This window comes from Heptranchias perlo, chromosome 10, assembly GCF_035084215.1.
Source record: "Heptranchias perlo isolate sHepPer1 chromosome 10, sHepPer1.hap1, whole genome shotgun sequence".
NCBI lineage: Eukaryota > Metazoa > Chordata > Chondrichthyes > Hexanchiformes > Hexanchidae > Heptranchias > Heptranchias perlo.
Window position 1 is genome coordinate 4,727,608 of NC_090334.1, and position 15,032 is coordinate 4,742,639.

The following is a 15,032-nucleotide window of genomic DNA, read 5'->3' on the forward strand; positions in this document are numbered from 1 at the left end:
CCGTGCCCTGTGCCGTGCCGCTCCCTGTGCCGTGCCGCTCCCTGTGCTGTGCTGTGCCGCTCCCTGTGCTGTGCTGTGCCGCTCCCTGTGCTGTGCCGCACCCTGTGCTGTACCCTGTGCTGTGCCGCTCCCTGTGCTGTGCCGCACCCTGTGCTGTGCCGCTCCCTGTACCGTGCCGCTCCCTGACTACTTCTTCCAGCAGCCCAGGGTGCATGAAATCAGGGCCCAGTGACTGATCCACCCTGAATTCTACTAATATTTCAGAACCAATTCCTTTTCTCCAGTTCCTTCTAACAGTTGATCTCACCTCAAGCATCAATTGTAAAAAAACAAAGCAACACATTTAATACAATATCTCTGCCGTACCTTCATCCTCCAGAACGAGATTCCTCCTTCATCCCCGAGTATCCCTCCCTCTCTTTCACTATTCTTCTACTTTTTAGATCCTAATAAAAGCTCTCGCTATTTTCTTTTATATTATCTGTCAGCAATTTTCCCACCGTAACCTCCTCCAGCCTTACAACTCTCCGAGAGCTCTGGGCTCCTCCAATTCTGGACTCTTGCGCATCCCCACTCCCTTCACCCCACCATTGGCAGCCAAGCCTTCAGCCGCCTCGGCCCTAAGCTCTGGCATTCTCTTTCCAAACCTTTCTGCCTGTCCATTACTTTCTCCTCTTTAAGGTACTTCTTAAAACCTACCTTTTTGACCAAGCTTTTGCTCACCTGGCCCAAGTATAATATATACATTTTATTACGTTAAAGGCGCTATATAAATGCAAGTTGTTGTTCCCTTTTTGGCCTTCTAATCTTCCTATTCCCCTCCTCACCTCACTTTCTATATTCAAACAGGGGACTCTACGGGGGGGAGGAGCTAAATACGATTAAAATCACTCAGGAGATGGTACTCAGTAAAATAATGGGACTCAAAGCGGATAAATCCCCTGGACCTGATGGCTTCCATCCTAGGGTCTTGAGGGAAGTGGCAGTGGGGATTGTGGATGCTTTGGTGATAGTTTTCCAAAATTCCCTGGACTCAGGAGAGGTCCCGGCAGATTGGAAAACTGCTAATGTAACACCGTTATTTAAAAAGGGTAGCAGGCAGAAGGCTGGAAATTATAGGCCAGTTAGCCTAACATCTGTGGTGGGTAAAATTTTGGAGTCTATTATTAAGGAGACAGTAACGGAACATTTAGATCAGCATAATTTAATAGGACAAAATCAGCATGGCTTTATGAAGGGGAAGTCATGTCTGACAAATTTGCTTGAGTTCTTTGAGGATATAACGTACAGGGTGGATAAAGGGGAACCAGTGGACGTAGTGTATTTAGACTTCCAGAAGGCATTCGACAAGGTGCCACATAAAAGATTATTACTTAAGATAAAAAATCGCGGGATTGGGGGTAATATTCTGGCATGGGTGGAGGATTGGTTATCGAACAGGAGGCAGAGAGTTGGGATAAATGGTTCATTCTCGGACTGGCAACCAGTAACCAGTGGTGTTCCACAGGGGTCGGTGCTGGGTCCCCAACTCTTTACAATCTATATTAACGATTTGGAGGAGGGGACCGAGTGCAACATATCAAAATTTGCAGATGATACAAAGATGGGAGGGAAAGTAGAGAGTGAGGAGGACATAAAAAACCTGCAAGGGGATATAGACAGGCTGGGTGAGTGGGCGGAGATTTGGCAGATGCAATATAATATTGGAAAATGTGAGGTTATGCACTTTGGCAGGAAAAATCAGAGAGCAAGTTATTCTCTTAATGGCGAGAGACTGGAAAGTACTGCAGTACAAAGGGATCTGGGGGTCCTAGTGCAAGAAAATCAAAAAGTTGGTATGCAGGTGCAGCAGGTGATCAAGAAAGCCAACGGAATGTTGGCTTTTATTGCTAGGGGGATAGAATATAAAAACAGGGAGGTATTGCTGCAGTTATATAAGGTATTGGTGAGACCGCACCTGGAATACTGCATACAGTTTTGGTGTCCACACTTAAGAAAAGACATACTTGCTCTCGAGGCAGTACAAAGAAGGTTCACTCGGTTAATCCCGGGGATGAGGGGGTGGACATATGAGGAGAGGTTGAGTAGATTGGGACTCTAATCATTGGAGTTCAGAAGAATGAGAGGCGATCTTATTGAAACATATAACATATAACATATAACATATAAGATTGTGAAGGGGCTTGATCGGGTTGATGCAGTAAGGATGTTCCCAAAGATGGGTGAAACTAGAACTAGGGGGCATAATCTTAGAATAAGGGGCTGCTCTTTCAAAACTGAGATGAGGAGAAACTTCTTCACTCAGAGGGTGGTAGGTCTGTGGAATTTGCTGCCCCAGGAAGCTGTGGAAGCGACATCATTAAATAAATTTAAAACAGAAATAGACAGTTTTCTAGAAGTAAAGGGAATTAGGGGTTATGGGGAGCCGGCAGGAAATTGGACATGAAGCTGAGTTCGGATCGGTCAATGCCCTGTGGGTGGCGGAGAGGGCCCAGGGGCTGTGTGGCCGGGTCCTGCTCCTACTTCTTGTGTTCTTTAGATTTGTGGTTGGGATCAGATCAGCCATGATCTCATTGAATGGCGGAGCAGGCTCGAGGGGCCGATTGGCCTACTCCTGCTCCTATTTCTTATGTTCTTATGTTCTTATTCCTCAGGATTATCTTTAGTATTGTTAGCCCTAATTTAATCATTCACCTTTTTAAATTTTAGATTAGTTTTGATCTCTCTATTCATCCATAGCTTGGGAGTGGGTGGGTGAGTTTCGTGGGGATCTCCTAATCGAAGTTACAGAGTTACACAGACAAGTGTGAGACCCCCCTCCCCACATAGAAATCCACCCCCTCTCTCTTCACCACAGTATATTTATTATGTACTCTGTCCCTCACGTATTTGAACATTTCCCACTGCTATTTCTTCCAACCTGTTTGCTAAATTTTCTGCCCAAATCTCTTCTAATCTCCCCTAGTTTATCATCGGTTCACTATTGTTATTTCAGTAGAGTCATTGATGGCACGGCCCTCTTTTCATGGGCTCTGTCAGTTGTGTGGGTTGCCTGAAGTTGGCGTGTTAGTTTTGATGAGCACCTGTTGTCTGTTGCCCAGGTACCGCGCACTGGGCGATCCAATCCAGGAAAGGCGCAAGAATCTGGAGGCCAGCATGTGGCTCTATCAGTTCTTCCGGGATCTCGATGACGAGCTGGCCTGGGTTCAGGAGAAGCTCATATTGGCTGCGGCCAAAGACTGCGGCCAATCGCTGAACACTGTGCAGAGTTTGCAGAAGAAGCACCAGGTGAGCCGGCCGGTCGGAGGCAAGGATTCGATGGGATCTCCTAATGGAAGTTACAGTACAAGAAGGGATGGAGCCCCATTGTAAATATGTCCTCTGTTGTGTTGATACCGGCTCCTTTGAACCTCTCTCTCTCGTCCCTTCTGATCTGCAAATAATCTGTTCTGCACACTCTTCCTTTCTGCATCCTAACTGTGAAGAATCATCACATCATCTCCTGCACTAGCTCATGCTCCCCTGGGATCTCAGGGACCTGTAACTCCTCACCTCCCCCAGCCTTCCCATCCTCCTGTCATCTACAGACTTTTAAAAACTATGCTTAGGGTCATCCGGTTTACTCTGTCTTCTCTAGCCCTTAACCAACCTCACTAAAACAGATTATCTGGTCATCTATCTCATTGCTGTACATGGGACCTTGCTGTGCACTGATTGGCTGCTGAATTTGCCTGTATTACAGCAGTGACTGCACTTCAGGAGTAATTTGTTGGCTGTGAAGCATTTCGGGACGTCCTGAGGATGTGAATGACGCTGTATAAATGGGAGTTCTTTCTTCCTGTTCCACCTGGGTGGTGTCGTGCACTCTGGGCCTTGGCCTGGATTTCTCGTTTAAGAAGTAACCAGAACCCTTGTTGGATTCTCTCATACCTGCAGGCTTTGGAGAATGAGATCAGCCGCCACGATTCCCTGATAGAAGCTGTAATGGAGACGGGACAGAGTCTTGTGAAGGGCGGGCACTTTGCCTCCAGGGAGATTTCGAAGCGACTGTGGGAGCTGAAGGATGCAGTGGAGACGCTGAAAGAGGAGGTGGAGAAGAGGAGCAAGTTGCTGAGAGAGGTGCACGCAGCACAGCTCTTCTTCTCCGAGGTAGGTGCTTGGTTATGTCAGTGAGAAATTCATTCCCGCTCCTCGGTTACTGGTACCTTCTGCTGAGAGGCCTCAAACCAAAGCACCAGCAACCGTATCAGTGACTGTCAGAACCATGTAAACCAGTTCATAATTAGATTAATTTGGTTAATCAGTAACCGTGACCATGTGATCTAGTCAGTAATCATGACTGAGTACTGTGACCATAATCTAGTCAGTAACCGTGACCATGAGATCTAGTCAGTAACTGTGACCATGATCTAGTCAGTAACTGTGACCATGTAATCTAGTCAGTAATCATGACTCAGATCTAGTCAGTAACTGTGACCATGAGATCTAGTCAGTAACTGTGACCATGATCTAGTCAGTAACTGTGACCATGTAATCTAGTCAGTAATCATGACTCAGATCTAGTCAGTAACTGTGACCATGTGATCTAGTTAGTAAATGTGACTGAGATCTGCCTTTCTGATTTAATGTACTCCCCCCTCGCCTCCCACCCCCAACAGAGAGATGACCTGTTCCAAGGCTCTGACAGTGGTTCCCCTTTCAGTCAGCTTCCAGTATTTGTTGGCTCTTCCTGTTATTCTCCCTTCTTGTCTCCACCTGTGCCCACACCTCTGCGACCCATACTCTGATAAACCAATGTGGTGACTAAGTGCTTCCATTATCAACTTCCATTATTTGCGAAGGTCACAGAGGGAATTGGGACTTGGCAATCAGATCAAACATATTATGTATGGGAAGAGAAATCACTGAGGCTGTGGCCTAGTCTTCACAGTGAATGTGCCTGGTCTGTGTAAAGGTCTTAATTGTTGATCTCTGCTCACTGGCAGCTCTTGGAAGCTGAGTTATGGATGGAGGAGCGGAGACCACAGCTGGAGAGCTCAGACTACGGGAAGGACGAGGAATCCACGCAGGTGCTGCTTCGGAAGCTGGAAAATGTCGACTTGAATCTGGACAGCTACAAGTCCAGGATGTTCAAACTGAGGGAAACGGGGAATAAACTGTCCAGTATGAGCCACCCTGACAGGTACAGCCCAGGAATTCTCCACAAAACCAGAGTGGATTTCAACTACCCTAATATTAACTGGGATAAAATCAGTGTGAAGGGTATAGAGGGTGCAGACTTCTTAAAATGCATTCAGGAGAACTTGTTTAGCCAGTATGTAGCAAGCCCAACGAGAGAGGGGGCAGTTCTGGATTTAGTTTTAGGGAATGAAGCTAATTCCCTAGGAAGGAAGGAGTATCAGTGGGAGAGTATTTTGGTGGTAGTGATCATAACTCAGTTACATTTAGCATAGTTACGGAAAAGGACAAAGATAGAACTGGAGTAAAAGTTCTCAATTGGGGAAAGGCAAATTTTACTAAGCTGAGAAGTGATTTAGCAAAAGTGAACTGGAAACAGCTACTTGAAGGTAAATCAGTGTCACAGCAGTGGGAGGCATTCAAGGGGGAGATAGTGAGGGGTTCAGAGCACCCTTTTTCTTTGTTCCCACAAAGAAAAAGGGTGGGGCTGCCAAATCTAGAGCCCCCTGGATGTCAAGGAGCATACAGGGTAAGATCAGGCAAAAAAGGGAAGCTTATGTCAGACACCGAGAGCTCAATACTGCAGAAAGCCTAGAGGAGTATAGAAAGTGCAGGGGTTCAATTAAAAAGGAAATTAGGAAAGCAAAGAGGTGGCATGAAAAAATACTGACAAGTAAAATCAAGGAAAACCCAAAGATGTTTTTATAAATACATTAAGAGCAAGAGGATAACTAAGGAAAGAGTAGGGCCTATTAGAGACCAAAAAGGTAAACTGTGTGTGGAGGCAAAAGTTGTTGCTTTGGTTCTTTATGAATACTTTGCATCTGTTTTCACAAAAGAGGGGGGCAATGCAGGCATTGTAGTTAAGGAGGAGGAGTGTGAAATATTGGATGGGATTAAACATAATGAGAGAGGAAGTATTAAGAGGATTAGCATCTTTGAAAGTAAATAAATCGTCAGGCCCGGATGAAATGTATCCCAGGCTGTTGAGAGAAGCAAGGGAGGAAATAGCGGAGGCTCTGACCATCATTTTCCAATCCTCCCTGGCTACAGGTGTGGTGCTGGAGGATTGGAGGACTGCTAATGTTGTACCATTGTTTAAAAGGGGAGAAAGGGATAGTCCGAGTAATTACAGGCCAGTCAGCCTAAACTTGGTGGTGGGCAAATTATTGGAAACAATTCCAAGAGACAGTATTAATCGTCATTTAGAAAGGCACGGATTAATCAAGGACAGTCAGCATGGATTGGTTAAGGGAAGGTCATGTCTGACTAACTAGATTGAATTTTTTGAGGCGGTAACAAGGAGGGTTGATGAGGGTAGCACATTTGATGTAGTCTATGTGGGTTTTAGCAAGGCTTTTGACAAGGTCCCGTATGGCAGACTGGTCAGAAAAGTAAAAGCCTATGGCATCCAAGGGAAAGTGGCTCAGTGGCAGGAAGCAAAGAATAATGATGGACGGATGTTTTTGTGACTGGAAGGCTGTTTCCAGTGGGGTTCCGCAGGGCTCTGTCATAGGTCCCTTGCTTTTTGTGGTATATATTAATAATTTAGACTTAAATGTAGGGGGCATGATTAAAAAGTTTGCAGATGATACAAAAATTGGCCGTGTGGTTGATAGTGAGGAGGAAAGCTGTAGACTGTAGGAAGATATCAATGGACTGGTCAGGTGGGCAGAAAAGTGGCAAATTGAATTCAATCCGGAGAAGTGTGAGGTAATGCATTTAGGGAGGGCAAACAAGGCAAGGGAATACACAATAAATGGGAGGATACTGAGAGGTGTAGAGGAAGTGAGGGACCTTGGAGTGCATGTCCACAGATCCCTGAAGGTAGCAGGACAGGTAGATAAGGTGGTTAAGAAGGCATCTGGAAATACTTTCCTTTATTAGCCGAGGCGTAGAATATAAGAGCGGGGAGGTTATGCTGGAACTGTATAAAACACTAGTTAGGCCCCAGCTTGAGTATTGCGTACAGTTCTGGTCACCACATTACAGGAAGGATGTAATTGCACTAGAGAGGGTACAGAGGAGATTTACGAGGATGTTGCCAGGACTGGAGAATTTTATCTGAGGAAAGATTGGATAGGCTGGAGTTGTTTTCTTTGGAACAAAGGAAGCTGAGGGGAGCTTTAATTGAGGTGTATAAAATTATGAGGGGCCTAGATAGAGTGGATAGGAAGGATCTATTTCCCTTAGCAGAGGGGTCAGTGACCAGGGGGCATAGATTTAAAGTAATTGGTAGAAGGATTAGAGGGGAGCTGAGGAGAATTTTTTTCATCCAGAGGGTGGTGGGGGTCTGGAACTCACTGCCTGAAATGGTGGTAAAGGCAGAGACCCTCACCACATTTTAAAAAGTATTTGGATATGCACTTGACCTACAGGGCTACGGACCAAGAGCTGGAAAGTGGGATTAAGCATGATAGCTATTTTTTGGTCGGCACAGACACGATGGGCTGAATGGCTTCCTTCTGTGCCGTAAATTTCTATGATTTTATGAATGTGACAGGCAGGACGCGGGTGAAGGATGCCATGTTTGGCACACAGGAAGGACAAAAAAGGAAAGTTCAGAGCAGCTTTGACCATAGTTATGTTCCTGGAATAGAGAGACAGAAAGAGAGAGCAGGGAAGGTTGGACACAGGATGTGGGCGAAGAGAGGGAGGTAATGGGTGTTTAGAAACTTAGACTGGCGGTAAATACTGTTTCAGAGTCTTCACAACATGCACTGGGGTTTGAGTGTGACAGTGTGCACTGGGGTATGAGTGTGATAGTGTGCACTGGGGTATGAGTGTGACAGTGTGCACTGGGGTTTGAGTGTGACAGTGTGCACTGGGGTTTGAGTGTGACAGTGTGCACTGGGGTTTGAGTGTGACAGTGTGCACTGGGGTTTGAGTGTGACAGTGTGCACTGGGGTATGAGTGTGACAGTGTGCACTGGGGTATGAGTGTGACAGTGTGCACTGGGGTATGAGTGTGACAGTGTGCACTGGGGTATGAGTGTGACAGTGTGCACTGGGGTATGAGTGTGACAGTGTGCACTGGGGTTTGAGTGTGACAGTGTGCACTGGGGTTTGAGTGTGACAGTGTGCACTGGGGTTTGAGTGTGACAGTGCGCACTGGGGTTTGAGTGTGACAGTGCGCACTGGGATAGGATTGTGACAGTGCGCACTGGGATAGGATTGTGACCGTGTGCACTGGGGTTTGAGTGTGACAGTGTGCACTGGGGTTTGAGTGTGACAGTGTGCACTGGGGTATGAGTGTGACAGTGTGCACTGGGGTTTGAGTGTGACAGTGTGCACTGGGGTTTGAGTGTGACAGTGTGCACTGGGGTTTGAGTGTGACAGTGTGCACTGGGGTTTGAGTGTGACAGTGTGCACTGGGGTTTGAGTGTGACAGTGTGCACTGGGATTTGAGTGTGACAGTGTGCACTGGGTCTGAGTGTGACAGTGTGCACTGGGGTCTGAGTGTGACAGTGCGCACTGGGGTATGAATGTGACAGTGTGCACTGGGGTATGAGTGTGACAGTGTGCACTGGGGTATGAGTGTGACAGTGTGCACTGGGGTTTGAGTGTGACTGCGCACTGGGGTTTGAGTGTGACAGTGCGCATTGGGATAGGATTGTGACAGTGTGCACTGGGATAGGATTGTGACAGTGCGCACTGGGGTTTGAGTGTGACAGTGCGCACTGGGGTTTGAGTGTGACAGTGCGCACTGGGGTTTGAGTGTGACAGTGCGCACTGGGGTTTGAGTGTGACAGTGCGCACTGGGGTTTGAGTGTGACAGTGCGCACTGGGGTTTGAGTGTGACAGTGCGCACTGGGGTTTGAGTGTGACAGTGCGCACTGGGGTTTGAGTGTGACAGTGCGCACTGGGGTTTGAGTGTGACAGTGCGCACTGGGGTTTGAGTGTGACAGTGCGCACTGGGGTTTGAGTGTGACAGTGCGCACTGGGGTTTGAGTGTGACAGTGCGCACTGGGGTTTGAGTGTGACAGTGCGCACTGGGGTTTGAGTGTGACAGTGCACACTGGGGTTTGAGTGTGACAGTGCGCACTGGGGTTTGAGTGTGACAGTGCGCACTGGGATAGGATTGTGACAGTGCGCACTGGGATAGGATTGTGACCGTATGCACTGGGATAGGATTGTGACAGTGCACTGGGGTTTGAGTGTGACAGTGTGCACTGGGGTTTGAGTGTGACAGTGCACACTGGGGTTTGAGTGTGACAGTGTGCACTGGGATAGAATTGTGACCGTGTGCACTGGGATAGGATTGTGACAGAGTGCACTGGGGTTTGAGTGTGACAGAGTGCACTGGGGTTTGAGTGTGACAGTGTGCACTGGGGTTTGAGTGTGACAGTGTGCACTGGGGTTTGAGTGTGACAGTGTGCACTGGGGTTTGAGTGTGACAGTGTGCACTGGGGGTTGAGTGTGACAGTGTGCACTGGGGTTTGAGTGTGACAGTGTGCACTGGGGTTTGAGTGTGACAGTGTGCACTGGGGTTTGAGTGTGACAGTGTGCACTGGGGTTTGAGTGTGACAGTGTGCACTGGGGTTTGAGTGTGATAGTGTGCACTGGGTATGAGTGTGTCTGCACTGAGATAGGATTGTGACAGTGCACTAAGGTATGAGTGTTCAATGAGGTATGAGTGCGACAGTGTGCACTGAGGTATGAGTGTGCCATGTGGTACGAGTGTAACAGTGTGCACTGAGCTAGGAGTGTGCAGTGTGGTACCGTGTGATAATGTGCACTGAGATAGGAGTGTGACAGTGATCACTGAAGGAAGTGTGTGATTGTGCTTGGAGATACAAGTGTGATAGCGATCACTGAGGTAAGAGTGTCACAGGACACTGATGTACGAATATGACAATGTGCACTCAGGTATTTACCAGGCCGATTCCAGTACGGTGAATGTTGGTGATATTTACCAGGCCGATTCCAGTACGGTGAATGTTGGTGATATTTACCAGGCCGATTCCAGTACGGTGAATGTTGGTGATATTTACCAGGCCGATTCCAGTACGGTGAATGTTGGTGATATTTACCAGGCCGATTCCAGTACGGTGAATGTTGGTGATATTTACCAGGCCGATTCCAGTACGGTGAATGTTGGTGATATTTACCAGGCCGATTCCAGTACGGTGAATGTTGGTGATATTTACCAGGCCGATTCCAGTACGGTGAATGTTGGTGATATTTACCAGGCCGATTCCAGTACGGTGAATGTTGGTGATATTTACCAGGCCGATTCCAGTACGGTGAATGTTGGTGATATTTACCAGGCCGATTCCAGTACGGTGAATGTTGGTGATATTTACCAGGCCGATTCCAGTACGGTGAATGTTGGTGATATTTACCAGGCCGATTCCAGTACGGTGAATGTTGGTGATATTTACCAGGCCGATTCCAGTACGGTGAATGTTGGTGATATTTACCAGGCCGATTCCAGTACGGTGAATGTTGGTGATATTTACCAGGCCGATTCCAGTACGGTGAATGTTGGTGATGTTTACCAGGCCGATTCCAGTACGGTGAATGTTGGTGATATTTACCAGGCCGATTCCAGTACGGTGAATGTTGGTGATGTTTACCAGGCCGATTCCAGTACTGTGAATGTTGGTGATATTTACCAGGCCGATTCCAGTACGGTGAATGTTGGTGATATTTACCAGGCCGATTCCAGTACGGTGAATGTTGGTGATATTTACCAGGCCGATTCCAGTACGGTGAATGTTGGTGATATTTACCAGGCCGATTCCAGTACGGTGAATGTTGGTGATATTTACCAGGCCGATTCCAGTACGGTGAATGTTGGTGATATTTACCAGGCCGATTCCAGTACGGTGAATGTTGGTGATATTTACCAGGCCGATTCCAGTACGGTGAATGTTGGTGATATTTACCAGGCCGATTCCAGTACGGTGAATGTTGGTGATATTTACCAGGCCGATTCCAGTACGGTGAATGTTGGTGATATTTACCAGGCCGATTCCAGTACGGTGAATGTTGGTGATATTTACCAGGCCGATTCCAGTACGGTGAATGTTGGTGATATTTACCAGGCCGATTCCAGTACGGTGAATGTTGGTGATATTTACCAGGCCGATTCCAGTACGGTGAATGTTGGTGATGTTTACCAGGCCGATTCCAGTACTGTGAATGTTGGTGATATTTACCAGGCCGATTCCAGTACGGTGAATGTTGGTGATATTTACCAGGCCGATTCCAGTACGGTGAATGTTGGTGATATTTACCAGGCCGATTCCAGTACGGTGAATGTTGGTGATATTTACCAGGCCGATTCCAGTACGGTGAATGTTGGTGATATTTACCAGGCCGATTCCAGTACGGTGAATGTTGGTGATATTTACCAGGCCGATTCCAGTACGGTGAATGTTGGTGATATTTACCAGGCTGATTCCAGTACGGTGAATGTTGGTGATATTTACCAGGCTGATTCCAGTACGGTGAATGTTGGTGATATTTACCAGGCAGATTCCAGTACGGTGAATGTTGGTGATATTTACCAGGTTTCTGGTTGTTCCGATCTCCTTGCAGACACACGATTTTGAAACGGCTCCAGGATGTGGAGAGCGAGTATGAGGTACTTCTGCGGTTGGCGGAAACCCTACGGACGAAGCTGGTGGACCAATACCAACTCTATCAGTTTGAACGGGAGGTCCAGGAAGTGAGCACTTGGCTGTCCAGCAAGCAGCGCCTGGCAGATTCCAACGACTATGGCCAAGACCTGGAAGATGTGGAGGTAAAAAATGGAGCACATTCAAAACCTGCTTGTCCCTGGTGTCTAAAACCCCTGGGATCTTGATACCACAGGAGGATTGACATTTATGATGGTTCTTATTGAAGTGCTCACGCTCCATTGTATAATATTACCTAGCCTCGTCATCTTCCCCTCCTCTGTGAATCTTACGGCCCCTCTCAGACTCCCACAATACTGCTGCAGAAATGGGTTCTTCCTCAGAGTGAGATCGGTAACAAGAGGCAAAGACTGACTGTTATAACCAGAAGAGTGAAGGTGGAGTTGGAAGAAATGTTTTCAAGCTGAGGGTTATTAGAACAGGGAATGCTTTACCACAAGGGGCTATTGAGGCAGAGACGGGAATATCATTTAAAAGGGAATTGGATAAGGATTTATAAAGGAAGAACGTATAAGGATAGAAAGATGGGACAAGGAAGTGGAATTAGACTGGACAACGTGAGCTAGCAGATAGAAATGCTGGGACTGAGAGTGCAGGGTACAGATACTGGCACTGAGAGTACAGGGTACAGATACTGGAACTGAGAGTACAGGGTACAGATACTGGAACTGAGAGTACAGGGTACAGATACTGGAACTGAGAGTACAGGGTACAGATACTGGAACTGAGAGTGTAAGGTGCAGATACTGGGACTGAGAGTGCAGGGTACAGATACTGGGACTGAGAGTGCAGGGTACAGATACTGGAACTCTTAGTGCAGGGTACAGATACTGGGACTGAGTGTGCAGGGTACAGATACTGGGACTGAGAGTACAGGGTACAGATACTGGGACTGAGAGTGCAAGGTGCAGATACTGGGACTGAGAGTGCAGGGTACAGATACTGGGACTGAGAGTGCAAGGTGCAGATACTGGGACTGAGAGTGCAGGGTACAGATACTGGAACTCTTAGTGCAGGGTACAGATACTGGGACTGAGAGTACAGGGTACACATCCTGGGACTGAGAGTGCAAGGTGCAGATACTGGGACTGAGAGTACAGGGTACAGATACTGGAACTGAGAGTACAGCATACAGATACTGGGACTGAGAGTACAGAGTACAGATACTGGGACTGAGAGTACAGAGTACAGATACTGGGACTGAGAGTACAGAGTACAGATACTGGGACTGAGAGTACAGAGTACAGATACTGGGACTGAGAGTACTGGGACTGAGAGTACAGAGTACAGATACTGGGACTGAGAGTACAGAGTACAGATACTGGGACTGAGAGTACAGGGTACAGATACTGGGACTGAGAGTACAGAGTACAGATACTGGGACTGAGAGTACAGGGTACAGATACTGGGACTGAGAGTACAGATACTGGGACTGAGAGTGTAGGATACAGATACTGGGACTGAGAGTACAGAGTACAGATACTGGGACTGAGAGTACAGAGTACAGATACTGGGACTGAGAGTACAGAGTACAGATACTGGGACTGAGAGTACAGGGTACAGATACTGGAACTGAGAGTACAGCATACAGATACTGGGACTGAGAGTACAGAGTACAGATACTGGGACTGAGAGTACAGAGTACAGATACTGGGACTGAGAGTACAGAGTACAGATACTGGGACTGAGAGTACAGAGTACAGATACTGGGACTGAGAGTACAGAGTACAGATACTGGGACTGAGAGTACAGAGTACAGATACTGGGACTGAGAGTACAGAGTACAGATACTGGGACTGAGAGTACAGAGTACAGATACTGGGACTGAGAGTACAGAGTACAGATACTGGGACTGAGAGTACAGGGTACAGATACTGGGACTGAGAGTACAGAGTACAGATACTGGGACTGAGAGTACAGGGTACAGATACTGGGACTGAGAGTACAGATACTGGGACTGAGAGTGTAGGATACAGATACTGGGACTGAGAGTACAGAGTACAGATACTGGGACTGAGAGTGTAGGATACAGATACTGGGACTGAGAGTACAGGGCACAGATACTGGGACTGAGAGTACAGGGCACAGATACTGGGACTGAGAGTACAGGGTACAGATACTGGAACTGAGAGTGCAGGGTACAGATACTGGGAGTGAGAGTACAGGGTACAGATACTGGGACTGAGAGTGCAAGGTGCAGATACTGGGACTGAGAGTGCAAGGTGCAGATACTGGGACTGAGAGTACAGGGTACAGATACTGGAACTGAGAGTACAGGGTACAGATACTGGGACTGAGAGTGCAGGATACAGATACTGGGACTGAGAGTGCAGGGTACAGATACTGGGACTGAGAGTACAGGGTACAGATACTGGGACTGAGAGTGCAGGATACAGATACTGGGACTGAGAGTGCAGGGTACAGATACTGGGACTGAGAGTGCAAGGTGCAGATACTGGGACTGAGAGTGCAGGGTACAGATACTGGGACTGAGAGTGCAGGATACTGATATTGGGACTGAGAGTGCAGGATACTGATATTGGGACTGAGAGTGCAGGATACTGATATTGGGACTGAGAGTGCAGGATACTGATATTGGGACTGAGAGTGCAGGATACTGATATTGGGACTGAGAGTGCAGGATACTGATATTGGGACTGAGAGTGCAGGATACTGATATTGGGACTGAGAGTGCAGGATACTGATATTGGGACTGAGTGTGCAGGATACTGATATTGGGACTGAGAGTGCAGGATACTGATATTGGGACTGAGAGTGCAGAATACTGATATTGGGACTGAGAGTGCAGGATACTGATATTGGGACTGAGAGTGCAGGATACTGATATTGGGACTGAGAGTGCAGGATACTGATATTGGGACTGAGTGTGCAGGATACTGATATTGGGACTGAGAGTGCAGGATACTGATATTGGGACTGAGAGTGCAGGATACTGATATTGGGACTGAGTGTGCAGGATACTGATATTGGGACTGAGAGTGCAGGATACTGATATTGGGACTGAGAGTGCAGGATACTGATATTGGGACTGAGTGTGCAGGATACTGATATTGGGACTGAGAGTGCAGGATACTGATATTGGGACTGAGAGTGCAGAATACTGATATTGGGACTGAGAGTGCAGGATACTGATATTGGGACTGAGAGTGCAGGATACTGATATTGGGACTGAGAGTGCAGGATACTG

At 47.4% G+C, this 15,032-nt stretch overlaps 1 protein-coding gene across 1 annotated transcript in view; it reads left to right on the forward strand.

Moving 5' to 3' along the window:
* The window catches only part of sptbn5 (spectrin, beta, non-erythrocytic 5), a 394,215-nt gene that overhangs the window by 290,269 nt on the left and 88,914 nt on the right, over positions 1 to 15,032 (forward strand). The window contains exons 54-57 of the mRNA XM_067991151.1: positions 3,102 to 3,288; positions 3,937 to 4,149; positions 4,986 to 5,182; positions 11,724 to 11,928. Of these exons, the coding sequence (XP_067847252.1) occupies positions 3,102 to 3,288; positions 3,937 to 4,149; positions 4,986 to 5,182; positions 11,724 to 11,928 (802 nt within the window). The remainder of the gene's footprint in view (positions 1 to 3,101; positions 3,289 to 3,936; positions 4,150 to 4,985; positions 5,183 to 11,723; positions 11,929 to 15,032) is intronic.